General features: G+C 57.5%; 2 protein-coding genes and 1 long non-coding RNA gene across 5 annotated transcripts in view; 2 read left to right on the plus strand and 1 right to left on the minus strand.

Moving 5' to 3' along the window:
- Positions 1 to 67: 67 nt before the first annotated feature.
- Positions 68 to 5,758, minus strand: LOC120866562. Its single transcript, XR_005721704.1, has 3 exons — positions 5,666 to 5,758; positions 784 to 998; positions 68 to 407 (listed from the first exon to the last, which is right to left on the minus strand). It is a non-coding gene; the product is annotated as an uncharacterized LOC120866562 (long non-coding RNA).
- A 5,139-nt stretch (positions 5,759 to 10,897) lies between these two features.
- Positions 10,898 to 15,238, plus strand: RPL38 (ribosomal protein L38). 3 transcript variants are annotated; one of them, XM_040244343.1, is made up of 5 exons: positions 10,898 to 10,983; positions 11,200 to 11,233; positions 11,381 to 11,441; positions 14,386 to 14,508; positions 15,164 to 15,238. In XM_040244343.1, exons 2-5 carry the CDS (start codon positions 11,231 to 11,233, stop codon positions 15,187 to 15,189), a joined length of 213 nt encoding a protein of 70 aa, XP_040100277.1. In that variant the 5' UTR covers positions 10,898 to 10,983; positions 11,200 to 11,230; the 3' UTR covers positions 15,190 to 15,238. The 3 variants fall into 3 exon arrangements, with proteins under 3 accessions (XP_040100277.1, XP_040100279.1, XP_040100278.1); XM_040244345.1 differs by having other exon boundaries at positions 10,936 to 10,999; XM_040244344.1 differs by having other exon boundaries at positions 10,945 to 11,075.
- A 5,839-nt stretch (positions 15,239 to 21,077) lies between these two features.
- The window catches only part of TTYH2 (tweety family member 2), a 35,224-nt gene continuing 29,371 nt past the window's right edge, over positions 21,078 to 26,930 (plus strand). Inside the window, exon 1 of the mRNA XM_040244350.1 lies at positions 21,078 to 21,255. Coding sequence (XP_040100284.1) covers positions 21,127 to 21,255 — 129 coding nt within the window. The 5' untranslated portion in view covers positions 21,078 to 21,126. The remainder of the gene's footprint in view (positions 21,256 to 26,930) is intronic.

Consider the following 26,930-nt stretch of genomic DNA (forward strand, 5'->3'; position numbering starts at 1 on the left):
CATGCCCTCCTCCAGGGTATCTTCCCAGCCCAGGGATCAAACCCAGTCTGCTGCATTGGCAGGCAGATTCTTTACCACTGAGCCACCGGAGAGCCCCTGGAGCTTCTGTCCTGTTCTACCCTGAACCCCCAGAACAGGGTCCCCCACCGCTCTCCCGTCAGGCTTCCTCTCCATGTCCGACATGACTCCAATCAGCCGCACACAGCGCCTCTTCCAACCCCACCAGGGCCCTGCTCCCAGAAGGGTAAGTCCGTGTGGACACCCAAGTGCAGCCATTCCCCCCTACTCCCGCCCCGTCCCCAGGTCTCCCCTGAAGACCTCACCTGCTGTCCTTCACAAGCCGGCTGCACCTGCCTTCCTCCACCAACAGGAGAGCAGTCTGCCCCACAAGGGCTGAGGGGGAAATTCTGAACAAGAGAGAAGGAGGCAGAGTTGGGAGGACCCAGCTGCCCTTCGGCCTTCCCCCCACTTCCTGTCACTCCCCGTCTGGGAGGCTAACTTTCCAGAGACCACAGGCTGCCTGTCGGGGAGGGATGTGCGTGCTCAGCCACGTCTGACTCTGCAGCCCACCCCATGGACTGTAGCCCACGAGGCTCCTCTCTCCATGGAATTCTCCAGGCAAGATACTGGAGTGGGTAACCTTCTCCAGGGGATCTTCCCCACCCAGGGATCGAACCTGCATCTCCTGAGTCTCCTGCATTGGCAGGTGGGTTCTTTACCACTGTGCCACCTGGGAAGTCCACGGGGAGATGAGAGCAGAGCAAGGGAAACAGCCCGTGTTACCTTCCAGGCGATGCAGAGAACAGGTAGACGGGGAAGGACGGCAGGGCGGGCAGGCTTCTGCCTTGGAGGTGGAGAACTTGGCCAGCAGCCAGGGCCGCCCTTCCCCAGGCCTCAGCCAGGAAGGAGGCTGGTTGGGGCCACTTCTGACTCCATCCTTCCTGCTCCGAAGGTGCTGCGATTTTCACCACGTGGGAGGCCTCTGCCGGCTCACCAACCTTTGTGAGGAAGCTGAGGAGACCATGGGAAAGATTTCTCACCACAGAGACCCGGGTCAGTTCTCTCCTCCTCGCTCCCAAGCAGGCAGCGCGCCTCCCTGACCCCTGGAATGGAGTCTAGATTCGCACGAATCTTGTTTCCAAACTGGCACACACCAGAGAAGGAGACAGGAAGGACGGGCACAGAGACCCAGTTCTGGCTCTGAAGCGTGGGGCTGGGGGCCCCCCCGGCCGCGACTAGCTTCCTCTCCTTCCTCCCAACTCCGGCTTCCTCCGCGGGACCCTCTCCGCTGGCGCACGCGCTCCGGTGCCGGGAGCCGCGCAGCCTCGCGTCCCTGCTGTCCCCTGACCCCTCCAGGAGGCCCTGCTTCCAGCCACATGGCGGCCTCGAGCGCTCTCCTAAATCCCCTCACCTTGGGAGGCAGTGTAATTGCTCTCTGTAATTGCTTCTGGAAACGCGGTCACCAGTTTAACTGGCAGAACGTGTCCTGGGCGATCGTACCCGGTGAAGCAGCCTCGGGCCTACCTGTTTCTCGCGCGGCTCACCTGCACGCGGGAGGCTCACCGGCCAGGGCGCGTCTGCGACTGTAGATGCCAACCTGAGCCTGCAGACGTGGCAGGGCTTCCGGGGACCAGGGAGTGCAGGGGACGCTGGGATGATGGGCGGGACAGACGGGAGCAGGCTGAGCCCCGGGGACTCCTCTGCCTCGCGGCCATGGAGGAGCCAGACGGGGAGGCGGCCACACTGGATCACTGGGCCCCCGGAGGCCTGCCGTCCACTGGCTCCCGGCGCCGTGAAGACAGGCCGGCTGGTCTCTCCAGGTCGGAACTCCACCCTGCTCTGGGTCCCATGGGTGACCGTGACCCTGTGAGGCTTGGCCAGTGGGGTGCTCTGGGGGGAAATGGGAGGAAGAAGAGGGAGAGGTGGAGAGAAGGCGGGACGGGGGGAGGAGGGACGGGGAGAGACAGCGAGCCTCCCCCTGAGAGGCTGCAGAGAGCTGAGCACAGCCTTCAGCAGGAGATGCCCGCAGGGTCAGCGGGGCGGCCCCTCCAACAGACTGTCCACGGCCAGCTGAGGCGTCCCTGCCACACTCTGGGCCGGGGGAGGTCTCCCGCTTGGTTCCAGGCACCTGCTGCCCACACCTGCTTAAAACCAGCCGCGAGGTTAACATGACCCTCCAGTCATTGCTGTGCTGTTTCCGGTCAGGGTCTGGAAGCATCCAGAGGGCAGTGGGGGCTGTTGATGGTGAGAAGTGACCCCGTCCTGGAGGCAGCACTGTCCTGACCCCTCCGCACCTCGATGTGGGCTCGGCTCTGGTTTTCTTCTCAGTTGGCCCAGCCTGGGCAGGTGAACCCTTGGGAGAGGGTGGGGGCACAGGGCTTCCTGCAGGAGGGGAGGGTGCAGGCCCTTCATCCCCCCACGCACAAGTCTTTCCCAGGGCTCCTAAGTTCTACACCTGAGACAGCTAGTTCTGGGAAGGACACACAGACCACCCAGACTCCCACGGGGGTCACCTCCAAGGAGAGGGTGGTGCAGGCAGCCCTTGGGGCTCCTGTGGGGAGGGGGTAGGAGGTCAGAGACTCTGAGGTTGAGGGGAAAGCAGGCACCCAGCAGGCAGGTCCATAGAGATCCCCCACCAACCCAAAGGACCCCCACAACCCCCCGAGGCTCAAAGGTTAGCATTCACAGCATCTGGCTTCCCCCACCCCCACACCCCGGTCTAGCCCAGCCTCCACCGCCCTGTCATTAACACCGCTAATACTAGAGGGCCCTGTGTTCACCCCTCTCCCCCACCACGAAATCCACCTGGCAGAGGGGGGCCAAGGCCCCGCCACCCCGATGATAAGGGTCTCCAGTCAGTCACACCCCGGATGCTCTCCCAGCCTGGTGATTTATGGACTTTAATTTCCCCAGCACCTCAGTCATGCCCCCTCTTTCCCTCTGGTCTGTCAGGGCGTTTGTCTCCCACCCCTGCAGTCCTTCTCCCCTCCCCCCTTTTTTTAATTTGAAGCATCTGTCTGGAGCATCCTGAGATGGGACTGTCTGCAATGCTGAATGCATTACACCGCTGACAGCTCTATTGATTTTCTCTCTCCCGCTGCATAATGCAAGATATATACAAGCTGATAGGCCGGGCCCCCGTCCCTTACTCTGAAGGGACTGTGCCCTTCTTCTTCCTCTCTCTCATGTACCCCTCACCCCTGGCACCCGCTGATGTATGGGGGGGGGGTGCTCGTCCCTTACGCTCAAGATGGATTCTCCTCTGCCCTGATATGATTTTCCTCACTGCTGGTGGACGCTGTCTAATCTATCCTTTTTACGGTAGCAGGTTGGACACTGTGGAAGCCGTTCACGGTGTAAAGTGGGGAGTGGAGGCAGGGGAGTGGAGGAGGTGGCATCTGTCACACTGGCTGGGTCCCCCCTGGGCACCAAGCGGGTTTCCCCAGGGGTCCTGCCTCACCCAGGTCCGGGGCTGACCCAGCCCACCTCCTCTCCTCCGGGTTGTAGCACTCCAAATCCACTGACGACTCTTGTTTCTTGGCCGTGTTGGGTCTTCCTTGCTGCGGGGCCTTCCCTCCAGTTGTGGTGAGCGGGGGCTACCCTCGAGTTGCAGTGCGCAGGTTTCTCATTGCGGTGGCTTCTCTCGTGGCAAGGCACGGGGTCCAGGGCATATCGGCTTCAGTAGGTGTGGCTCCTGGGCTCCAGGGCACAGGCTCAGTAGTTGTGGCACATGGGCTTGGTAGCTCCATGGCACGTGGGATCTTCCCAGACCAGGGATCGAACCCGTGTCTTCTGCATCGGCAGGCAGAGTCTTTACCACTGAGCCACCCAGGAAGCCCCACTGGCAACTCTTGACTTACGCTCAGTTCACAGCCCCAGAGCCGGCCGCTGGGCTAAGCACTTGCTGTTGTGGTTTCTGCTGCCAACAGTTGTGTGGACTCCACCCGCTCAGCACAGGGACTGGGAAGTCTTGGAAGGATTCATATCCCTCCTCAACAGAGACTGAGGCTCAGAGATGCCAGGAGACTGGTTCAAGATCTCTCAGTCAGACATAGGATTTCAATCCAAGACTGTCCATCTCCAGGGACAGTTTTCCTCAAATACTATCACAGCACTTCCTCCAGGAAGACCTCCTGGATTGAGGCCACCCAGTCTCATGGCTTCTTTTGCTATTATTGCTCATTGCTGTTCTTGTTCCTGCCGGAACATATTTGCGATGAGGGCTTGCTCTTGCTGGCAGGCTGCTGAGCGTGTTGGGTGGGTTCTCTCAGCTGTGAATGGGCACCATCGTAACTTCCTCTGGGAGGGTTTCCCTGAGCCCAGCCTGTCCCCAGCCTGGATCCGACTCCCACGGTCCCCGTCTGGTCCCACCGTGAACAAGAGGCACTGACTGCCTTATCTGCGCCTCTCCTGCTAGCCTGTGAGCTTCTGGAGACGGAGACGGAGACGCAGACTGGATCTTATTTCTGCGTCTTCACCACCTGCCTGAAGGAGCTGACAGAAGGAGCTCTCTAAAAATGGGTTGAATCCATTTAGTCAGTCAACAGGCTGTCTGGGCAGGTGGGCGTCTGCTCCCTTAAAGGCCCCTTAACAACAAGCGCCTTTTCTGCCTCCTGCCTCCCCGACTCCCTCACCAGACCCTGTCCCCACACGAGGACTCCCAGTAGAAATGGTCCTCCCGCTGTGAAGAAGAGAGCGCCATTCCTAAGGGTCAGGGCTTCCGGCCGATGGGCCTGCACGCGCTCTTGTGACTGACTGCATGCCCACACCCGACCTTGCCGGCCGGCCAGAGACCCATGAAGAAGCAGTAGAGAAAGATGCTGGACCTTCGAGCATCCCAGGGCAAGGGCCGGGTACCAACATGAGCAATGGCCACTGGGTGCAAAGACAGCGGCCTGAGCGCAGGGGTACCTGGCCACAGGTGCAGGACAGACATCACTATAATAAAGAATGTCCTCTTGGTTTTGTCCTTCTGGTCCAGGGGCTCTCAATGTGGAGCGATGTTTTTGCTCCCCAGGGACACGGGACAATGTCTGGAGATGCACTTGTCTGTCACAGTGGTGAGGGTCCGGCATCTGGCGGGTAGAGGCCGGGGAGAACCCAGCATGCTACCTGTTCAGAACTGCTCCCCACCCCCACCCCACCCCCAACAAAACCAGAACGATCTGGTCCAAAAGTCGGCAGTCTGAGTTTGAAAAACCCTGTTCCAGTCTGACCGGTCATGCCTTATGACTTTTAGCAAAACAACTGGGAGGATATTAAACCTACATCTCCAGGGCGGGGGTGAAGGGGTTGGGGGCGGGAGGACCTGAGGTTACCCTGGACTCTTTGAGGGTGGAGGAGGGAAGAACCCTGCATCCCTTTAGCCATCTCTGGCCCACTGCCCACGCCCCCATAAAAGCACCAGCCCCATGCCCACACCCTGCCTCTTTCCCTCCCTCCGCGCCCTTTCCCCAAGTAACCAAATTCAGCCAGAGGCATCCTGAGCTCTCCCCCCGGGGCTGAAAACCTTTAAGGTTTAATAAACAAACCCCAGCCAGGATGGTTTAAAGGCCAGCCCTGCCGGCAGCAGACGGCATGGGCCTCTTGGGGGCCTCTTGGAAATTATATGAGATGGTAGATATGAGAGCACCCCGTCAGGTATGAAATACCATACAAATATTACCTCTAATTTATGTAAGTGCTCTCAGCCGGAGGTTTTAGGATTCGAGGCAGAAAACGCCCGGTTCCTTCCCTTTCCATTTCCAGTCACGGTCTCAGCACCCTCGTGTGGCCACTCGTGGGAACTACACCCAGGGCTGGGCGGCGATTTTCCGATGGGGGGAGGCAAGCAAATATGGTTCTGATTCTCACTGAGCTACTGGGGCTTCACAGCAGCCCCGTGAGAGAGGAGAGGGAGGTAGTGATCCCCGCCCCTCCCCACCAACACACACACACACACTCCTTGCTTTAGAACAAGTGAAGGAGACGAGACTGCAAGCAGGCACGGGTTTTTGCAGAATGATGTCTGCCGTGGACAAGCCCAGCCTTGCAGAACAGCGTCCAGTGGGAACGGCCGTTTGGGGAGCCCCCCTCCACCTCCTCCTGCCTCCCGGCTCTAACAGAAACCACGAACTCCCCCACGGGCACCTCCAGGAGGACCGTCGTGCTTGCGGGCACAGCCCTTGCTGTGCGGGACTCAGGTTGGATGAAACACCAAACCCCAACAGCCTGGTTATTCCAGTCCAGGGCCTGGCACGGAAAAAGAGTTCGCGCATGCGTGCTCGGTTGCTCAGGCGTGTCCAACTCTTTGCGACCCCATGGACTGTAGTCCCTCCAGGCCCCTCTGTCCATGGGATTGCCCAGGCAAGAATACTGGAGTGGGCTGTCATTCCCTTCTCCAAGGGATCTTCCCAACCCAGGAATTGAACCCATGCCTCCTACGGCTTCTGCCTGGACAGGCAGATTCTTTATCACTGAGCCACCAGGAAGGCCCCATTAAACACAATTTGAATGAATGGAATGAATTGAAAGAGAGGAAACGTGCAGGCCTGGGAAGGTCTTTCAGGCCCTTCAGATCACGCCCTGTGTCATAAGGGCCCTCCGCCCTCCGTGAGGTCTGTGCTGATTTCTTGGCCAGTGCAGGAAGGTCTCCTTCAGATGTGCCCTGGAAGCTGCAGAGGCATCTAAATTGGGCGGCCCTCAGGGGTGGCCAGGCCCGGCTAGGGGTGGAAGCCGTGTGCCTGGCCCGCTGGGGCAGGGTCGAGCAGCCCTGAGGCTGGCAGGATGATTGGGGTGAAGGAGAGAAGTGAAGAGAGATTGGCAAGGAGAGAAGTGAAGAGAGATTGGCAATGAGAGAAGTGAAGGCTTCCTGCAGCTCTGGACGTGCCCTCCGTCCACCTCCAGCCTTTCGACCAAACGGCCATCCCCTGGCTGAGACCCTCCTCCCCGGCCCTCGGACACTGACAGTACCCCTCCTCATTCTCATGGCCACCGTCTTGGACGTTCCTGCCCATCCTCCACGCTTCATGGCCAGAGTGACTCGATAACGGCAACCTGGGCCAGGCTCTTAAACCCAGGGGCCTTCATCTCCTCCCAGGTCCTCCCTGGGCCCCTCGCAGAGTTTAGAGTACAGGCATCACCAGGGAGGTGTCTGTCAAATGCAGCATCCCGGGCTCCACCCAGAGACGCAGGCCGTCTCCCAGGACCAGGGCTTTGGCCCTCGTTTCCACTGTTTCTGGGGGGGCTCACCCTCTCATGAAGGAGGGAAGCCTTCCCTCCAGGCTGCTAGCTTCACCTTTCAGTGGCTGCAGCTGATTTCACTATTTGTCCCCTTGGGAAGCTGGAAAAAGCCTTTGGTACTTGAATACAGATGTCTTTGTGTTACTGGATGTCAATGGTCTTTTCTTAGGCAGTTCAAGAGAGTGAACATCTGTCTCTGGGGTTGCTGCCAATAGGGAGGTTCAGGGACTTCCCTGGTGGTCCAGCGGTTAGGAACCCGCCTGCAGTGCAGGGGACATGGGTCCAGGAAGATCCCACGGGCCACGGGGCAACTAAGTCCAAGGGCCACAACTACTGAGCCCATGCTCTAGACCTTGTGCTCCACAGCAGAGAAGCTGCCCAGTGAGAAGCCTGAGCATCGCAGCTAGAGGACAACCCCTGCTCACCGCAGCTGGAGAAGAGCCCAGGCAGCAACGAAGACCCAGTGCAGCCAAAAACAGAATTAAATTTAATTTTAAAAAGACCATGGGCTCAAGTCCCAATCTGAATTGCACAGTTTCACTGGGATATTTATATTTTTTTTAAGCGTGAAGGTGAGGTAGGGGGGGTTCAGCCCCTCTCCCTGCCCCCGTGCCTGTCCTGCAGGTCCTGTGGAGGGGAGCAGCACCAGGCATTCATGCAACAAATATTCTGTGGACCTACTATGTGCTGGGCTTTGCTTTGTCCACATTGGTCCTCCCTCCCGTCCTCCCTTTTCCCCTTCCCTAGCTCTCCATCCCCCTCTCCACCCTTTCACTCATTCATCCAGCCACCCCTCCATCAATCCGTCCACCCTTCATTTAGGGAGGGATCTAGATGGATGCTCCATCCGCCTTAAGGGTCATCCACGGCAGCTCTGAGCAACTCTGCAGCTTTATGAGCATTCCATTTGGAGAGTTAGCAGCAGCACGCAGAACCTCATTCTTGCCTTTATTAAAAAATCTTGAAAATTGGTGCAGATGTATGAAAAGTTTAACACTGCTGCACAGTCTATGGAGAGGCACGTGGGAGTAACTGCCGCACGAGTGACGGGTGACAGGAGGCAGAGATGCAGGGTCCCGCCCGGAGGAGAGGGGAGAGCTGAGCGCTGAGGATGAACAGGACTTTGTATCAGAGGGGAGGACACAGGCAGACCGCTGGACTCGGGAAGTGCACATAGGAAACCCGCTGGCTGAGCTGAAAAGGCTGGTGCTTCTGCCGGAGTAGTAGGGGAGAAAGGGCCAGAAAGGCAGCCGCGCAAGGCGGAGGGGGCTGTTGGGTCAGCCTGGTGGATCTGAGAGTGTCTTTCTCAGGTCCCTGGTGGCTCAGACAGTAAAGAATCTGCCTGCAATGCGGGAGACCTGGGTTGGATCCCTGGGTCAGGAAGGTCCCCTGGAGGAGGAAATGGCAGCCCACTCCAGTATTTTTGCCTGGAGAATCCTACAGACAGAGGAACCTGGCGAGCTACAGTCCATGGGGTGGAACAGAGGCGGACACGATACTGAGCAACTAACAGTTTCACCTTCTCAGTTCAGAGCTGAGGCATCCTGACCTTCAGATAATCTCAGATTAAGTCCCTACCAATTAGCCTTTCTCATGGTTAACACCCAGATGCATCTGTAGTCACAGAAATACAGTCTGGCTTCTTTTAAAAGGCTCTCCAGCACAATTAGAGGATCTCGAGATCTCCCAGGGGCAAGGACTGCAGGTTTATCTTTCCCTGTATCTCTAGCATCTCTAGGAAGATGCTCGACCTGGGCTGGTCTAGTGGGAGGAAAGCAAGGAGGGAGGGAGGTGAGTTCAAAGTGAGGTTCATGGTAAAGGACTCCTCTTCAGGTGGGCTGCTCTGTAATAAGGCCCACAGGGCAATTACATTCCGATGTGCAGTTATTAAATGGGAGGGGAGAAACAAATATAATAAAATGTAGACATTTGTAAGGAGGTTAAAAATAAAATTAAAGTGGAGGATAAAAATAAAATCGATAACCTCAGGCTTCCCGGAGCCTGCCAGTTCTCTAAGAGCTGAGGGTAAATTTGTGCCGAGAAAATAAAATGCCAAGGATGGGATGGAGGTGGCGAGGGAGCAAAGGGGCAAAGAGAATGCTGCCTTCTCAGAGCTGCCAGCATGTTGCAGGTGCACACACAGCCTCGGGAGGAAGTGGTCAGGAGTCTGGGAACGTGTGTTCGAGTCTTGATGTCACCTCTCCCAGCAACTGACAAGCCTTCATTCTCCCCTGGGTAAGACTGGAGTAAATGACCAGGCCACCCCTTACCAGCACACCCGAGGATCACAGAGGCCCTGTGGGTGAAGTGCTTAATGCAGGGGCTGCCCAAGGAGTATTCCACAGAGGTCAGCTATTCCAGGTTTTAACTTGCTTTTGTAGTACCAGTTGTTCATTTATTCTGCACCACCAGGAAGTGGAATCTTAGTTCCTTGACCAGGCGGGTCTAACCCACTTCCCCTGCAGTGGGAGTGCAGTCTTAATCCCTGGACCACCAGGGAATTCCCAATGGCATCAGTTCTTAAATGGACTTCCCAGGCGGTTCAGTGGTAAAAAACCGGCCTGCCAATGCAGGAGCTGTGAGTTCAATCCCTGGGTCAGGAAGATTCCCCTGGAGAAGGAAATGGCAATCCACTCCAGTATTCTTGCCTGGGAAATTCCACAGACAGAAGGGGCCTGGCAGGCTACAGTCCATGGGGTCACAAAGAGTCAGACACAACTGAGCGACTTCACTTTCACTTTCCTAGAAAGAGGTTTTCAAATATACACAGGAGAGTCCCTTCAACCTGAATATTCATTGGAAGGTGATGCTGAAGCTGAAGCTCCAATACTTTGGCCACCTGATTTGAAGAACTGACTCATTTGGAAAAGACCCTGATGCTGGGAAAGATTGAAAGCTAAAGGAGGAGGCAGCCGAGGATGAGATGGTTAGATAGCATCACTGACTTAATAGACATGAATTTGCGCAAACTCTGGAGAAGGCAATGGCACCCCATTCCAGTACTCTTGCCTGGAAAACTCCATGGACAGAGGAGCCTGGTAAGCTGCAGTCCATGGGGTCGCTAAGAGTCAGACAGGACTGAGCGACTTCACTTTCACTTTTCACTTTCATGCATTGGAGAAGGAAATGGCAACCCACTCCAGTGCTCTTGCCTGCAGAATCCCAGGGACGGGGGAGCCTGGTGGCCTGCCGTCTATGGCATCGCACAGAGTCGGACACGACTGAAGCGACTTAGCAGCAGAAGCAGCAGCTGGGAGACAATCGAGGACAGAGGAGCCTTGTGTGCATGTTCATGGGGTTGCAAAGAGTCGGACATGACAGGAGAACAACAACCCTTCATTTAAATGAAAAACTTCTCTGCTTAGATGCCCAACTGCTGCTGGGATCTGGGATCCTCCAGGTAAGAACACTGGAGTAGGTTGCCATTTAACAGAGAGGCCTAATGAAAGTAGTTGATAATAAGTCCTAACACAGGTCTTCAAACTGGGTCTGAAATGAAACCTAACAAAGGTAAGGAGGGATTTGGGTGGAGGAATAGAGGCGGTCCAGAGTGCGGGCAGGAGGCGGCCCGCTGCGTGCAGGAAGCTGCACTGTTAATCTAGGCCAGAAGAGGGCAGAGAGGCAACCATGTGAAGGGCAAGCGCCTGTGTGGTTGCTTGACCCTCTGCAGACACCGTACCCAGCTTCCTCTGGGCCGCGGTTTAATTGCCCGGAAGCGGAAGTCTCTTCCTTTTCCGCTCTCTTCTCTTCTCGCCCCTTGACGTGAGTCTCTAGTGCCGTACGTGGGGAATGGGGTAGTAATCCGTAGTCATCCTCCCCGGGTGCTATCTGAGGACCCCAGTCCTGGGTTGAAGGTGTTGCGGGGGAGGGTGGGGTGCGATGGGGCCGGCATTTCGGGGGCACGGGGCGGGGAGGCAGGGCCGCCGCCAGTGCCCGCGCCCCCGTTGACGCCGCCAACGCTTGTCTCCCTGCTTGCAGGTTCCGGCCGCGCGCCCCGCGCCTCGTCGCTATGGTGAGTACGACCCCACTTGGGGTTCCCCGCGGGGGGCGCAGGCAGGGCGGCCTCTGCGAGGGTCTTCAGGGGCCCAAAGGGGCTGCCGGGGTTGGGCACCCCAGCAGATGCGTCTCCGCGGCTGATTGCCTTCGCTCTGTGCTGCAGCCTCGCAAAATTGAGGAGATCAAGGACTTCCTGCTCACAGCCCGCCGCAAGGACGCCAAGTGTAAGTGGGAGCCCTGGACGGGAGGCGGCGATCGCGGCCTCCGGGACGCCCCCCGGAACGGCAGGCGGGCGCCGGCGGCCGCTTCTGCCCTCGTCTGCTGTCGGGGTTCGGGGGTCTCAGCCTGTCTCCCATAAGACAAGGCGCTTGGTCCGGGGTGTGTTCTCTTCCTTCCTTAAGGAGGGTCCCCAGGGGTGTTTTGTTTCCTGGTGTGTGTGGGGTACTGTGAACGGATGTGAAGAGCTGACTCGTTGGAGAAGACCCCGGTTCTGGAAAAGACTGAAGGCAAAAGGAGAAGGAGGCGGCAGAGGATGAGATGGTTAGATAGCATCAGCGACCTAGTAGACGGGAGTTTGCGCAAACCCCGGGGGATAGTGGAGGTTCCTGCTCGGGGGGGGCGTCGGGAAACTTCAGGTTTCACAAACTCGGAGTGAGTGCTGCGTGTTGGGTTCTGGGCCGAGGACAAGCTCTGTTCACAATGAACTACGTCATTTGCTCAAACTCTGGGTCACTGATAGGAGACACGTAGAGAAGCAAGTCTTTGATTGACATGTGCCCGCCCCAGCTGCCTGTGTTGTCTCTCTCTACCCTGATGTGAGAGGGAGTTCTCGCGTCTCTTTGTTGAAGGGGGTTTGGGGAGCTCGTGGTCAGCACTGGGTTTGGACTCAGATGTGCAGCTTTAACACATCTCTTTTGGGCTGCTACTTGCAGTTTCCCTCCCGTCCCAGATACATCCTAAAGGGGAGGTTGGGAAAGAGTACTCTTGGACGGAGGGGTTAAGGTGGGCTAAGGCACTGAGGTCGATCATGCCCTGTCTCAGTGGTGGGGTGAAGCGGTGGCTCACGGGAGCCTTTTGGGGATTGGCGTGGGGGACGAGGAGAATCGTAGTTGTGTCCCCCTTACCTGTAACAGGTACTGTGGGAACTGTGGGTGACGACGTGGTTGTGTTTTTTTATTTACAGTCATGTGTAAAGAGAAACTTTTATCAGGTCAGCTTTAGTCCAGACCAGGGAATTTGTGGTCACTTCCTGGGTTCAAAAGCCAGCTCTCCCAGTGGGTAACTCTCTGACCCCACCATTTCCTCAGTAGCAGAGAGGGGTGATCATACCTGTCTCACAGGATTGGTGGCAGGATCAGACCAGATGACCCGGTAGAGAATTTTAGCACAGTGAAGAGATGACACCATCAGACTGCTTTGCATTGCTCTTCTGTTTGGGAGCTTGATGTTAAAATGTGACCTGAGAATCATGTTCCCCTGGATGTGGTAGGGTGCCCAGGAAGTCTTTTTTGGATAAACTTAAAGTTGTCTTCATCGCTGTAGTTGTAACATAAACAGCGTGAAGCTCACCGTTTTGGGGTGTGCAATGTATGTGCTGTGTTTGCCTGTATTCACATTGTAGGGCGGCCATGCTTTTTGAGAAATTCTCATCTTGCAAAACTAAAACCCTGTAACCCATTAACCAAGAGTCCCCAGCCATTCTACACCAGGGACCAGTTTTTCCACGGGCTTGGGGAGATGGGTTTCACCCATCGCCCGCCTCCTCCCGGGCAGCCTGGCTCCTCACAGGCCCTGGACCAGTGCTGGTCTGTGACTCTCTCCCCTGGCAACCACCATTCTTCTGCCTCTACTGTTTCTTCTACCCTGACCACTCTCAGTACCTCGTGTGAGTGAAATCATGCGATATTTGTCCTTTCATGACCGGCTTAGTTCATTTAGCATAACGTGGACATTTGGGTGGTTTCTGCCTTTGGCTTTTGTGAACAATGTTGCTGTGAGTTTTGATGTAAAATCTCTCTTGTCCCTGCTTTCAGTTCTTTGGAGTATATTCCTGTCAGTACAATTATTGCATCATGTTGTTGAGTAAACATTTTTTAAGAGTTGCTTATGTCTGACCTTGTGAGAGTTCAGTTTATAGGTGTACGGCAGCTGCTAGGGACAACACAGTATATTCAGCTTTGAGAGGAATGTTAAGAAAGCAGAATAGGTTGGTTTGAATAAATATCCACGGTTCTGATTTATTAGAATGTGAGCCAAGGCAGCCAGTGTCTTGGGCAGGCTCAGGCATAGTTTCTGCTTCCTGTGACATGCCCTACCCCTTCAGCAGTTACTGGCAGAGATGGAGTTGCGTGTCGTGTGGCCAGGTCAGCCTGCACCGTGGGAGTCAGAACGAGCAATTTGACGGGTGCCAGACTTGAGTCGCCTGGAAGGGGCTGTCTTCCCGCCTGCGGAGTAGCTCCTGGCCTCAGAGAAATGCATTGACGCTTGTACATAATCGGATTGTTGGCTAAATTTCAAACTGCACGCTGTTGAGTTTGGGGCACACTTGGGGCTCTTTCTTGTCCAAGCTGTGGTCCTGATAGAGAATTTTAAGCCATATAAGGTGGATGCTGGATGGTCTGAAGTGTGTCACTGTGCCAGATGCTGCTGCGGCTGCTAAGTCGCTTCAGTTGTGTCCGACTGTGCAACCCTGTAGACAGCAGCCCACCAGGCTCCCCCGTCCCTGGGAGTCTCCAGGCAAGAACACTGGGCTGCCATTTCCTTCTCCAATGCATGAAAGTGAAAAGTGAAAGTGAAGTCTCTCAGTCGTGTCCGACTCTTAGCGACCCCATAGACTGAAGCCTACCAGGCTCCTCCATCCATGAGATTTTCCAGGCAAGGGTACTGGAGTGGGCTGCCATTGCCTTCTCTGTGCCAGATGCTACTTGTGTTACAAATACAGACCTTAACTCAGGTTCTAGAGTATTGATACAAGGGAAATGTGGGGATTTCTGACACTGAGGTCAGAGGTGGGTGGGGGGGTCTTATTTTCTGTTGATCAGAGGGACCGCGAGGGAGGTGAGTGCGGCAGTCACCGGTGCCGCTTTGTGCAGAAGAGCAAACAGCAGGTGGACTGCGACGTCTCTCTCCTGTGACACGGTCTTACTACTACTTTGGTCTCTCTGGTAGCCGTCAAGATCAAGAAAAATAAGGATAATGTGAAGTTTAAAGTTCGATGCAGCAGATACCTTTACACCTTGGTCATCACAGACAAAGAGAAGGCCGAGAAGCTGAAGCAGTCCCTGCCCCCCGGTGAGTAGCCGGAAGCCTCGGGGTTGCGGACAGCCCTCGGTGCAGGGGCGGGGGGGGGGGGTCTGTGTCACGGGGTTGTTTCCCGACTTGTCTCCAAAATTAGGAGAGTCCCTTCTGTGCTTTGTCTAACTGTCTCCTCCTGCCGGTGGTGTCACGTGGGCAGTTCTCAGAAGTCAGACCCAGAGGGAGCCATGCCTTTCTAATTTAGCATCATGCCAGCTGGCGCTTACCCCCTGGGCCACTCATTTCATCCTCACCATGGCCCTGCAGGGTAGGGAGGTGCTGGGATTGGTGGCCCCCGTTGTCACTGGTTGAGAAACTTAACTGAATACAGCAGATGATGCGGGTGGATTAAGCAGAGGGGCTATCCTGGTGGTGGAAGGCTCAGCAGAGCAGCTGGGAGCTCAGAGCCCAGCCAGGGTTCCACAGGCCACGTCTTCACAGTACAAGTCAGCCAGCGCCGCTTCCTGTGTGAGAGTTAACTGCGTTTTTATTTTCAAACACTAACTTATGTTTGACGCAGACCTTCCTGGTGGGCTTAATTTCTGAGCTCTGTGAGCCCTCTTCAGCCTAAGTGCCAGATCCAGACAGGCAGTAGTAACTCAGATGAGTCAAGTCGTTTGATTGGCTCATGTTTATGTGTCTTTGCCTCTAGGTTTGGCCGTGAAGGAGCTGAAATGAACCACGTACGCTGCTTTGAACTGTATTAAAATTTTTAAAATTCTCAAAATGGCCTTTGTCTTTGAGAACAGGGGTGGGTGGGTCCTAACTTGCTGATGGCTTCTGGTGGGAATAGCGTGGGGGTCCTGGCTGGGCTCCCTCGTTAACTCCCCTATCTTAGGCTATGATCCCTCCCAGGGGACAGTTAAGCCATGTGTTTTTTTAAATCTTAATTTTGAAAGTAAGAAGAAGTAGGCAGTTAAAGGAGTCAGATACTGATGGAAATAAAGCCAATCTCCACTCCTGAGATTTAAAAGTCACTTAGGTCAAATAAGCTCCCCGGTGATGAAAATGATGGTTTGAAGGAGTTGATCAGCCTTCTCAGAACTGGCAGTAAACGAAGCTGGCTTTTCCTCAGAATCCTCGGAATGTGGGTGGCTTTTGTTTCTGCCGTGTTGAAATGTGGTGCCACTGGAGAAGGGGCTCTTCCCTTAGACTGATGGGAGCTGAGGCAGAGTGCTGGGAAAAGCAGGCTGGTGACCAGCCCGAGACGGGGCTGTGGCGGGGATGCCTCTGCCAAGGGCTGGAGGCTGAGGCTCCCACAGGACCTGTGCCGGGCACCTGTGGAATAGTATCAGATTCTCTTTTCTACTTAAAATGTGTGCTTGAAGCATGTGGCCCTCCTCCTCTGTGGGGAAAAGTTGGGGGTCCTCTCACTGAGGCAGGAGGGGGTGTGGAGGCGAACTGCCCTGCGAGCTGGCAGATAACCCACCAACCACATGCACAGGTGGGTGTGTGAAATTTTTTTTTTCTGCAGACTTGGGTTCTCAGGCACAGAAAAGAAAAGTCAGTCCTGTGTGTTACTGAGTAGAGCTCAGGAGTGGTGCCAGCTGTTCACCAGATGAACGCAGCTGGAAGGACAGTTTAGATGAGAGTTTCCAAGAAGGAGCTGAGGATGGAGGTGAGTGGGTGTCAGCCCAGCGACAGAAGCCCTGGGAGCCAAAAGACCGACGGGAAACCCAGATGACACTTACAGGGAGGAGCCAGAATCGGACCCCGGACCCGAGGCAGTGGAGCGGTGGCTCTGAGGGTGGAACGTGCCTGCTGGCTCAGGCGTGTGAAGGTCGAAATCGTGTGACAGCTGCGGTCCCAGCCAGGCCTGGCTCCTGGGGGCTCATCCTGTGTCCACTCCCTGCTTGCTTGCTGGCCTTGATCTTTGGTGTGCCTTTTCCACGCGTGGCAAGTTGCTTCAGTTGTGTCCAACTCTGCGACCATATGGACCGTAGCCTGCTGACCGTGGTCCTGTCCTCGTCAGACTGTGATTACATATACAAAGGTTTATTTCTGAATTCTGTCCCTGCCTTATCTCACCTGCACAGTTCCCAACCCCTGGGAGGGCTCCATACGCTTCTGTCTGCCACATCTTGGTGTCAGAGTCTCCAGGGGAACAGTGAAGCACAGCCGGAACTCGGAGGCAAGATCGCCTTCAGCAGGGGCTGCGGGTCCCCTGTGGTTGATGGGTGTCTGCCAGTTGGCAGAGCAGTTCACCTCCACACCCCGTCCTGCCTCAGTGAGAAGGACCCTCATCCTTTCACCCGAGAGGAGGGCCGCATGCTTCAGGCACGCATTTTAACCAGAGAAAACAGTGAGCCTGGTAAGATTGCGCAGGTGCCCGCATGGGTCCTGTGGACGCCTCAGCCGTTGGCAAGGCGGTGTTCCTGCCACAGGCCCTGCTCGGGTGGTTGCCAGCCTGCTTTTCCCAGCACTCTGCCTCAGTTACAGGCAGTTTGTGGCAAGAGCCCCTTCTGAGTCTCGGCGCGATGTTCCGGGCAGGCCACAAGGTGGCGCCAGAGTCCGGCAAGCGAGGGCAGGAGGCCAGAGACGATCTCAGCCCGGTTTCCATCGGTAACATCTAAGGAGCCGAGTGCCTGAGATGCCTGGCACTTTCTCTCCTAGGAATCCTACGGCATGTGAGGTAGTGAAGCGCGTGTTTTGTTTTCTTCTGGGAGAAGTGCCCTTTGGGGCTCTGGTTGTGACCAGACCCAGATGGGGCGCCTTCAGCGGCTCCCCGTCTTGCCCGCCCTTTCACCATCCCAGCTTCCCAGGAAGAGGGCGGGTTTACGGCTTGGGCTTCCTTTGTCCCAGCGCATTGTGCAGAGACCAGCCCCAGCTCCTAGGATACAAGGCCTGCCCGCATTTGTCTAGAGAAGGCATCCTTTCACGCTGTGGGTCTCAGCCCTGGCCTCTATCTCCCAGCCACTTGGGGTCCTCTAACGATTCACACCATGGTGTCCAGGGCTGAGTCCAGAGATTCTGTGTGAGTTGGCATGCCCAGGGCCAACCACTGCCTTGCTGAGGTCAGCCCACAGCTTGGGTGAGCTGGTTCTGGCCGCGCCAGCTGAATGAGGAGTGGCGTGGGCAGGAGGCCTGGTCAACCCAGGAACGAGTCCCCGGGAGGGCTCATGGTTGCTTTCTGCTGCCCACTTCTCTGGAGGCCGCTGGTCTGCTGGGTGCAGACTGGCCAAGATGTACCCCGAGGCTGTGGTGGTGGTCAGCTTCTGCTTGCCGTCAGCATCGAGTGTGGGGTACGGCCCCCCTGCCCCCGCGCGCCCCCACTCTGGGCCCTGCCCCCGCCCAGGACAAGTGGGTTCACTCCCTGCCACTCACAGGGAGGCAGACCCCTCCCCGACTCCTCTCCCCTATGGCACTTGAGTTCACAGTTGTGACTCTAATCTTCTAGAGGAACGGCAAATCCTCCTAACTTCCTGGTCAGGGAGGCCAGGAGCAGCAGCTGCAGCCCGGGGAGGGGGGACCGTGTCTGTGGCACCAGGCAGTGCCTACCCCGGAGGTCCCGGCCTGTGAGGTCACTGCTGAGTGCCACCGAGAGCCCCCCTAAATCGCTCCAGGTGTCCGCCCTCCTCAGCGGCCAGCAGGGCTGGTTCAAGACCAGATCCCTTGCCAGGGTCCATGGGGCCGTACTGGCCCACCTTGCCAGCTTCTCTTTTTTTAAAAAAAAACTATAAATCAAGGCTAGCTAAGATGCAATTTACAGTGAAATTCACCCTTCTTGGTATCCAGTTCTCTGTATTTTGTACTGCAGTCCAGAGCAAAGATGTTCATCCCCCCCACCCCAGTTCCCTCTTGCACCCCAGTCCTTGGCAGCAGCCACGGGAGTTTCCAGCATCTCCTTGTCACTCCCCTGGCTGAGTTTGGACGCTGATTCCCCGATGTGCCCTGCGGGCCTTGGGCCCTGATCTCGCCCTGTACTGTCCCCCTGCTCAGAATCCAGCCTTCTTCCCAGGATGCCCTGAGTTAACCCCGTCACATCCTTCAGCTCTCCCCTCATGTCATCTTTCAGGAAATGTCCCCGCACCCCAGATTCCAGTCCCAGTTTACAAACCAATGCTGGGCTCTGGAAGGCACTTGGGGGTGGGTGGGGGTTTGTAATTAATGACCCTGTGGGATAAAGGCTGCCTCCCCTCACCTTTAAACTTGAGACCCCATGCAGGCAGGAATGTGTGTTTTGTTCATCAGTGTATCCCCTAGAGCAGAGAAGGTGCTCAAAGTTTGTTGAATTAACAAAAGGAAATCCCAATGACAGGAACGGTGCTCCCCAGCATCGAAGATGGATGGCTGCAGTTCTGGGAACCTTGACCAGAACTGTGACCTCCTGGAGGAGAGAGAAGTCTCAACTATTTAACAGGGCTCCGTCTCCCAGTCCTGGATCTCTAATAAGGGAAGGGGTGTGTACTCTGTACTCCCCTAGTAGTCAACGCATGTCACCCATGGAGTTTCACCTTCATCCACCCGGTTCCCCAAGCCAGAAACCTAGGGGTCTCTCCACCTCACACACCTCACCCCCACCCCGCACTACCACTGATCAGACTGCCAGCAACACAAGCCTGATCTCAGGACCCCTTCACTCCTCTACTCTGTCACTGACCTCAGACGGCCCTTTACCCAGTCTTGGACCCTATCCCAAGACTTACCCTCTCCTGACCCCGTGCCTCCTGCAATCAAAGAACGATGTTTGGGTCGTGGGACTGCAGTCCGTTTCTGCCCACGAGGCTCTGTTGGGACCTGGGACTGCACCCCCGACAAGTCCCACCCCGGCATCCTGATGTGCTGACCCTGCTCTGCCTTCCTCCAAGGCACCGCTGAGGTAGCTCCTGTCCTTCTATGGGTACTGCTACCACCTGCCACTAAACCACTAATCCCCGCCCAGCCAGACTTTCCGTCAGCTTTTGTTCACGGACAGAACAACGTCTGGCACCTAGTAGGCCCTCAGTTAATTTGTGTTCTCGAAGGCTCCAACATCTCCCTGGGAGGTCGAGCCCATCCTGGCCTTCCCAGGCTCCCTCCCCTCCCCCAGGCTCCAGGGTCTCTCCCATGGGAGGTTGGGGCCCTCCAACCAGCTCCTTCTTTCAGCTGGGACCCCTTAGTTGTTTGGACCCCTTAGTTGCAAATGAGCTGGGTGCTCCCAGGGCAAGACCATGTTTACAGAGTGGATGCTCAATCCCGGACGAGAGTGAATTTAGAACCAGCGACCCAGGGACTGGGTCCCTTCAGTCCGGTCTGCAATCTCAGTTCACGCTAAGTCACCTCAGTCGTGTCCGACTCTTTGGGACCCCATGGACTGTAGCCCGCCAGGCTCCTCTGTCCATGGGGTTTTCCAGGCAAGAATACTGGAGTGGGTAGCCATTTCCTTCTCCAGGGGACCTTCCCAACCCAGGGATCGAACCCACTTCTCCTGTGTGCCTCCTGCATTGGCAGATGGGTTCTTTACCACTAGCGCCACCTCTACCTTCTGGAAGCACCAGGAACAGTCATCCTCGCCTTTCTCATACCATGATTGCCGAGGCATTCAGACAGTCTATGTACTTGATTTGATGATGTGACCAAAACCCTGGGGACCCAGTTCAGTTCAGTTGCTCAGTCGTGTCTGACTCTGCGACCCCATGGACTGCAGCACGCCAAGCCTCCCTGTCCATCACCAACTGCCAGAGCTTGCTCAAACTCATGTCCATAGAGTCGGTGATGCCATCCAACCATCTCATCCTCTGTCATCCCCTTCTCCTGCCTTCAATCTTTCCCAGCATCAGGGTCTTTTCCAATGAGTCAGTTCTTTGCATCAGATGGCCAAAGTATTGAAGTTTCAGCTTCACTATCAGTCCTTCAATGAATATTCAGGACTGATCTCCTTTAGGATGAACTGGTTGAATCTCCTTGCTGCCCAAGGGACTCTCAAGAGTCTTCTCCAACACCACAGTTCAAAAGCATCAATTCTTCGGGGCTCAGCTTTCTTTATAGTCCAACTCTCACAACCATACATGACTCCTGGAAAAACTGTAGCTTTAACTAGACAGACCTTTGTTGGCAAAGTAATGTCTCTGCTTTGTAATATGCTGTCTAGGTTGGTCATAGCTTTTCTTCCAAGGAGCAAGCGGGGACCCAGAGACTGTTTTTAAGAGACAGATTCAGGAGCCTTCTGGGGGCTGTTTTCCCTTCTTCCACCTCTTTTCCCCCGGACTTGGGCCAGGACAAAAGTGAAGGTGAAGTCGCTCGGTCATGTCTGACTCTTTGCGACCCCATGGACTGTAGCCTATCAGGCTCCTCAGTTCATGGAATTTTCCAGGCAAGAGTACTGGAGTGGGTTGCCATTTCCTTCTCCATGGGATCTTCCCGACCCAAGGATCGAACCCAGGTCTCCCGCATTGCGGGCAGACACTTTACCGTCTGAGCCGCCAGGACAAATTCCAGACCAAAGAAATGCTTCGGGTTCTAGGGAGTGACCCCTGGTGGCCCCAGGGTGAGCCCGGGGCAGGGGCCGCCCTGGAAGGGGTGGGGTGGGGTGGGTCCGCGCTCCGGGGGCGGGGCCTGATCCTCCGCTGGGCGGGGCCGGGCGGGGCGGGCGCGCGTCCCGGGCCGACCGGCGGGCGGGCGCACTCGGGCTGAGCCATGCCGGCGGCGCGCGTGGAGTACATCGCGCCCTGGTGGGTGGCGTGGCTGCACAGCGTCCCACACCTCGGGCTGCGCTTGCAGCCGGTGGACAGCACCTTTAGGCCCCGCGATGAGAGTTACCAGGAGGTGAGTCCGCGACCCGGCGCCCCAAGTCCCCGCGCCGCCCCTTCCCGCCTCCCAGCCCGCCGCGCTCCGCGCGCTTCCAGACCCCATACCCCACCCAGCCACACTCTCCCCGCAGCCTCTTCCCTCTTCGCCCTTTCCCCCGTGGGTCCTTGGCCCATGGCCCTCCCGTCTGGGAACCTTACGGGCCTGGACTACTGGAAAGATGGGAGTTAAGCCGGCCAACGGCATGGGGGGAAGGGCGCTTCCTGCAGGGCGGGGGTGGGGGCTGAGCGCCTAGGGAGAGGGCAGCGCCGCTCAGGGGTCGGGGCTGGGGGTGCATTGGTACCTGAACCCGGTGATTCTTGCGCGCCAGCTGCGGGGGGCGGGGGCGGGACGGCGGGGCGCTCCCCGGGGTTTCCCTCCTCCTCCTGCGGGGAACCAGACGCGCTCTCGCTTTCCGGGTCTGTGCGGCCTGGGAGAAGTCTGGGCAGAAACTGGCTGAAGTCTCCGGGTTCGTCTCCGCGGCACCCTTCTTCCCCAGCCCCTGCCAGCCCCTCCGCCTGGGCCCCTCCTGGAAGGCGACAGAGCCAGAGGAGAGGGGTGTGGACCCGCAGCCTCATGTGGATATGCGGGGGAAAGACAGTGCCCCCCAACACCCCCAATCCCTCCTCTGTACAGACACACCTTCTGAGCCCTGGATTTATGGGGTCTGGGCGGCTTGGCCAGCCTCTTCCCGCATCCCCGCATCTCTGCCCTCGCCCAGCTCTGCTGGCCCTTCCCTCCCCAGTTTCTGCACCCCTAGGGGGAAGGGGTGCTCCCCTAGGCTTCCCCGCCCAGACCGAGTGCAGAATCTCCCAGCCTGGTCAGGTCTGGCCCAGCCCAGTTCAGCCCCCGAGGCCAGGCTGAGTCAGTTTTCTGTCGGGTCAAAGATTCCGCGGCTGGGAAACCCAAGATGGGGCCCGTTTGTTGAGACCTGTGCGCCAATCTGGGGACTTTGACCCCCGGCGGGCAGTTTCAACACAATCTACGTGTGTGGGGCGGGTCCCGGCGGAGCCGGGCCGCGGAGGTCAAGCTGGCACTCAGCTGTTCCCCTCTCCCCAGCCAAGACTTCTCCTGCAGGGTCCCGGGGATCCTGATCCAGTGGGGTGTGCAGGGCACCTGACCGGGGAGTCTAATAATAACTCCTAGCGTCCTTGTCACCCGTGGGCCCCAGGCAGATGGTGCCTGCCCTTCCAGAAGCAGGAGTGAACCGGGCCCCCTTGCTGCTGCTAGACAGGGAGCAGTCGGCCAGTCTGGCTTCCCCAGCTTGCACCCTTCCGGGTCTGCACGCCCCCTCCCACCCCCTCCCTGAGCCCTGCCTGGGGAAGGCCGCTGGCTCCCTGAGAATGTGGTCGCCTGGGGAGAACTCCAGGGAATCTTCCGCTCCCAGTGAATGCATGAAAAGAGGCGGATGTGATTTCAGAGACAGCTGTGTTGCTTGCAGATTCTGTATGTGTGTCTGTGTGTGTGTGTCTGACCTCACATCGCTTGTCCCAAACCCCGCGCCCCAGATCCTGCCCTGGAGTCTTCCACTGTAGCTTTCTCCTTTCCCCTGGAGGAAAAGTAAGCTCCTGCCTGGGTGGAGACGACCTTCAGGTGTGGGGAGGGGGCTGGATGGGACAGACAGCTGCTGTCTGGCTGTCCTGGTGGGCCTGAGCCTGCCCCACCCCGCTTGGCCCCCTGGAGAGGTGACAGCCAAGCCAAAGGGACCGACTCACAGTCCCTGTCCCTCTCCTCCTCATGTCAGACCCTGGCACTCCAAGGGGCATCCCCTTCCCCCGGCCTCACCCCCCCGCCCCCCTCGACCTGCTCAGGCAGCCTGAGGGCCCTGCCTGGGAGCCCAGTGCGGTGGGGCTGGACAGGACTGGACGGGAAGTCTGGCTCTGGGTGTTTCTTGCAGGCGGCTCCCGTCCTGGTAAGTCCCCTGGTGTCTGACCAGGAGTCTCTTCTGGAAGTCCCCTTCTCCTGAGCAGCTGCCACTGCCTGTCTCAGTTAGCACCATCGATTGGGGACCTCCTGCTGTCGATCATCTCAGCGCTCAGCAGACTCCTAACTGGGCAGAAGCCTTGTGCCAGACGTGGGGTCACGTGCTAACCATGCTGCCAAGGCCTTTGGGGCTCAGCAGCTGAGTAGCTGGGAGGGGGCTGTGCGTTGGAATCCACAGTTTTGTCACTTACCGTGCGACTGTGGCAGGTGTCTGTACCTCCCTGAGCCTCCCTTCCCTCCTCTGCAAGTAGTAAACAAGCTGCCCCTTGAAACATGCTTAGTACCTAGAGGGTCACCTCGCACGTCATGGACCCAGTGACGCAAATCTTTACGCAGACTGGCCTTGATGATCAACAGCGTGTCCGAGTACAGTGACGCATGGAGGCTGCAGACAAGGACCCTCTGCTGTCACGATCAGGAAGGACTGAAAGACACGTGCAAAGGGAGCTGCAGCTTATGCCCCGGAGGAGTGAAGAGTGCTGGCTTATGGGCCAAGTGAAGAGTGCTGGCTTGTGGGCCAAGTGAAGAGTGCTGGCTTGTGGTGCAGTGTGTGTGTGTGTGTGTGTGTGTGTGCGCGCGTGCGTGCGCGTGCACGTGGGCACCCACCCCACACTCGTGTGTACACACCAAGGATTAAGTGGAGCTGGGACCAGGCAGTCAAGATGAAGGACAGCTCAGGGGAGAGGGCGGGCTGTGCCGGGGATCTGGAAGAGCAGATCGCCTGGTGACGACCCAGACATCCTGAGCAAAGTCAGACCCAGAACTTCCTCAAGGAAACAGGTCCCCCCACCCCCACCCCCGCTCACTTTCTGGGGTCTTGGGAGCCGCCGTGGAAGCCCGCTGTGGGTCAATCTTTCCACCCCTCCCTGCCAGTGGACCAGACCCTGAGTCTTCGCCCAGATCGCCTGGACCCCATCCACCAGGCTCCTGGGGAGGTGGCAGACTGAAGGGGCTCCCCTGCCCAGCTGGGCCCCCAGGTCCAGGTGGGGAAGCTGCTGAGACCCTCCTCACCTTTGCCCAGGTGAGACAGGGTGGGGATGGAGCAGATCCCGGCGTCAAAGAGCTAGTGAAAGGACCCCGTCGTCGTTTAGTGGGTATAAAGCATGTGGCCAGCGCCAGGCGCTTCGTAAGTTGCCACAAGCCCCCCCGCTTGGCACGGAGGAGGCCCCCGCCGGCCAGGTGTCGCCTGGGCAGAGTTGGGGAAAGGGCCCTGACACTGCCCCCAGCTGTGTCTCCCCAAACCAGCCACCCTGGTTTCCCCCTTCAGCGGCCCCATCACCACCCATCCCAGAGAGATGGGAGAGCAGACACTGAGGACCCGGTGCCTTTGCGAGGCTGGAGGCTCCAGATGCGGCTGCGCGGAGGTTTGCTGCGCCCCTGCGCCAGGCAGGACCCCCTGCCTGCTCCCTCTCCCACCTTTGCTCTCCCGCTTCCGCTGGCCGGCCATTGTTCTGGGACGTGCATGAGGAAGCGGAGGAGACATTCTTCACTTTTTACACCTATCTCCACGTGTTAGCCCTGGGCAGTCCTGTTCATAGGCTCCGCAGAGTCTCACACACTCCCAGGGGAGGGTTGGATCCAGAGCTATAGGGCTCCCCCAGCTTGGGGGCCTTTCTCAGGAAGAAAGACCTCCTGAGCCTTCCCCGCCCCACCCCGCCGCAGGATTTGAGAGGAGCCAAAGGATGAGGAAGCCCCATTCATCCAGCGTGAACCTTGAGTCATGATCAGCAGACACTCACGCTGCCCCCACCAGCCCAGGAGGTGAGGGAGCTTAACCCTTTCCAGTCAGGGCCTCACCCTGCAGCTCCCCGCCCTCTGGCCTCACCCTGGGCTGGCACACTCTTCATCTCCTGGGGTCTCGAGGTGAGGGATGCTCAGGATGTTGCCCCCTCCCTCTTCCACCCAAGTGCAGAAGCCCCTGGGGGCTCAGCTGCCACCTCGGCCTTCCCAGAAGGCCCGTCTGTCACTGCTGCCCCCAGCTGGGGTCCTGGGTTCGTGCTCTGGTTTCTCATTACAAAGTGATGAACCAGAATGAGTGGATGTCGCTTGGATGATAGGGCGAGGCCTGAGCCCTGATGCGGGGGTCGTGGGCTGGCTGTTGGGCAGCTCAGGGAGGTGGTGGCCACAGGGGCTGGGAACCTGTCCTTTCTTGGCTCCCTCAGCGCAGGAGGGTGTGTGAATCGACTTCCTGGCTTCCTGCAGACAGGACATCCTCCCTGTAACACCCGGAGGTGTGTAACAGAGACCTGCCGAGTCCATTAGGAGCAGAACTGTTGCCTGTTAGAGGGTGGCAGGTGACGGGGGGTGGGGGGGGGGGAGAAGGTTGTGCAGGCTTCTCTTCCCTCCCTCCTTCAGCCCCGCCTGCCTCCAACCCTAACCCTAACCCTGGGCTTCCCAGGTGGCTCAACAATAAAGAACCTGCCTGCCAATGCAGGAGACTCGGCTTTGATCCCCGGGACGGGAAGATCCTCTGGAGAAGGAAACGGCAACCCACTCCAGTATTCTTGTCTGGGAAATCCCATGGACAGAGGAGCCTGGCGGGCCACAGTCCATGGGGTTGCAAAGAGTTGGACACGACTTAGTCACTAAACAGCCCAAACCCTGATCCTAGCTCCTCTGCCCCTGCCCTCGTGCTCCCAGTGCCCGAAGAAAGTTCTGGAAGAGAACTGCTAACAAAAGTGCCTCCAAGTTTGGATTTCCCAGGCATGGCCTCCCCGGGCTGGGCCAAAGCAGGAGTAAAAGAATTGAGGTTAGAACACGCCCGGCTTGGAGAGGCCCCTCGGCCTGAGAATCCCAGGGCCCTGCCCACAGTACGGGGCTTGCAAGAGGTCAGGGGGCCCGAGTGTGTTGTGAGGGGTGAAATGGAGCAAACCCAGGGGTAGGGACGGACTGTGGTTTAGAGACACTCAGGTGGCACCACCCCAAGTCGTGATTACTTCCCGGAGGTCCTGCTGTGCCGGATGGGGGCCCGTGGTAGAGTCCGTGGGTTTTCCTGTTTGGGAGGATATTGAGGGTGGGATTGTCTAGGGAAGCCGGGAGGAGGTCTGACTGTTAGCTGGTCTCTGATCTATGCAAAAGGTTTATCCGGGTTTTGTTTTCACTGGGATTAACTTATAGGGAAGTGTGCTCTCTTAGTAAGCATACCCCTCAGCATGCGTGTGTGTGTGTGTGTGTGTGTGTGTGTGTGTGTGTGTGTGTGAGACACCACCCCAGGCCACGTCCGTCCCTGACCCCCTTGATTCCCTCCCAGAGGCAGGCGTGTCCCGGGCCCGCCCCTGCAGCTGAGCCTCTCCGACCTCGCGTCTTACAGCAGTTAGCCCCCACACCCCCTGCTGCTCCGTCTCCCTCATTTCTTCCTCTGTCGCATCTGTAACATTCACCTGATCGCTGGCTGTCGCTGCCACTTTTTTTCACGGCTGCACAGTATTCCATTTTGTGGCTCTAGCACCTGTTACATGTCAGATCTCTTGTTGGTCAGCATTTGGTTTGCTTCCGGCACTTGACTCTTACTGCAGTGTTAGGCTGCGGTGAACAGCTGTCAGGGGGCGGCGGGGACACAAGCCCTCCTTTCTGCCAGGGGAAGGAGAAGGGTTGCCGGCTCGAGGGGTTTGCACACTGCACAGTGGTCTGCAACTTGTGAAGGGGATCCTGGGCTCTAGCAGAGGGACCTC

This window comes from Oryx dammah, unplaced genomic scaffold (assembly GCF_014754425.2).
Source record: "Oryx dammah isolate SB20612 unplaced genomic scaffold, SCBI_Odam_1.1 HiC_scaffold_8, whole genome shotgun sequence".
Lineage (NCBI taxonomy): Eukaryota > Metazoa > Chordata > Mammalia > Artiodactyla > Bovidae > Oryx > Oryx dammah.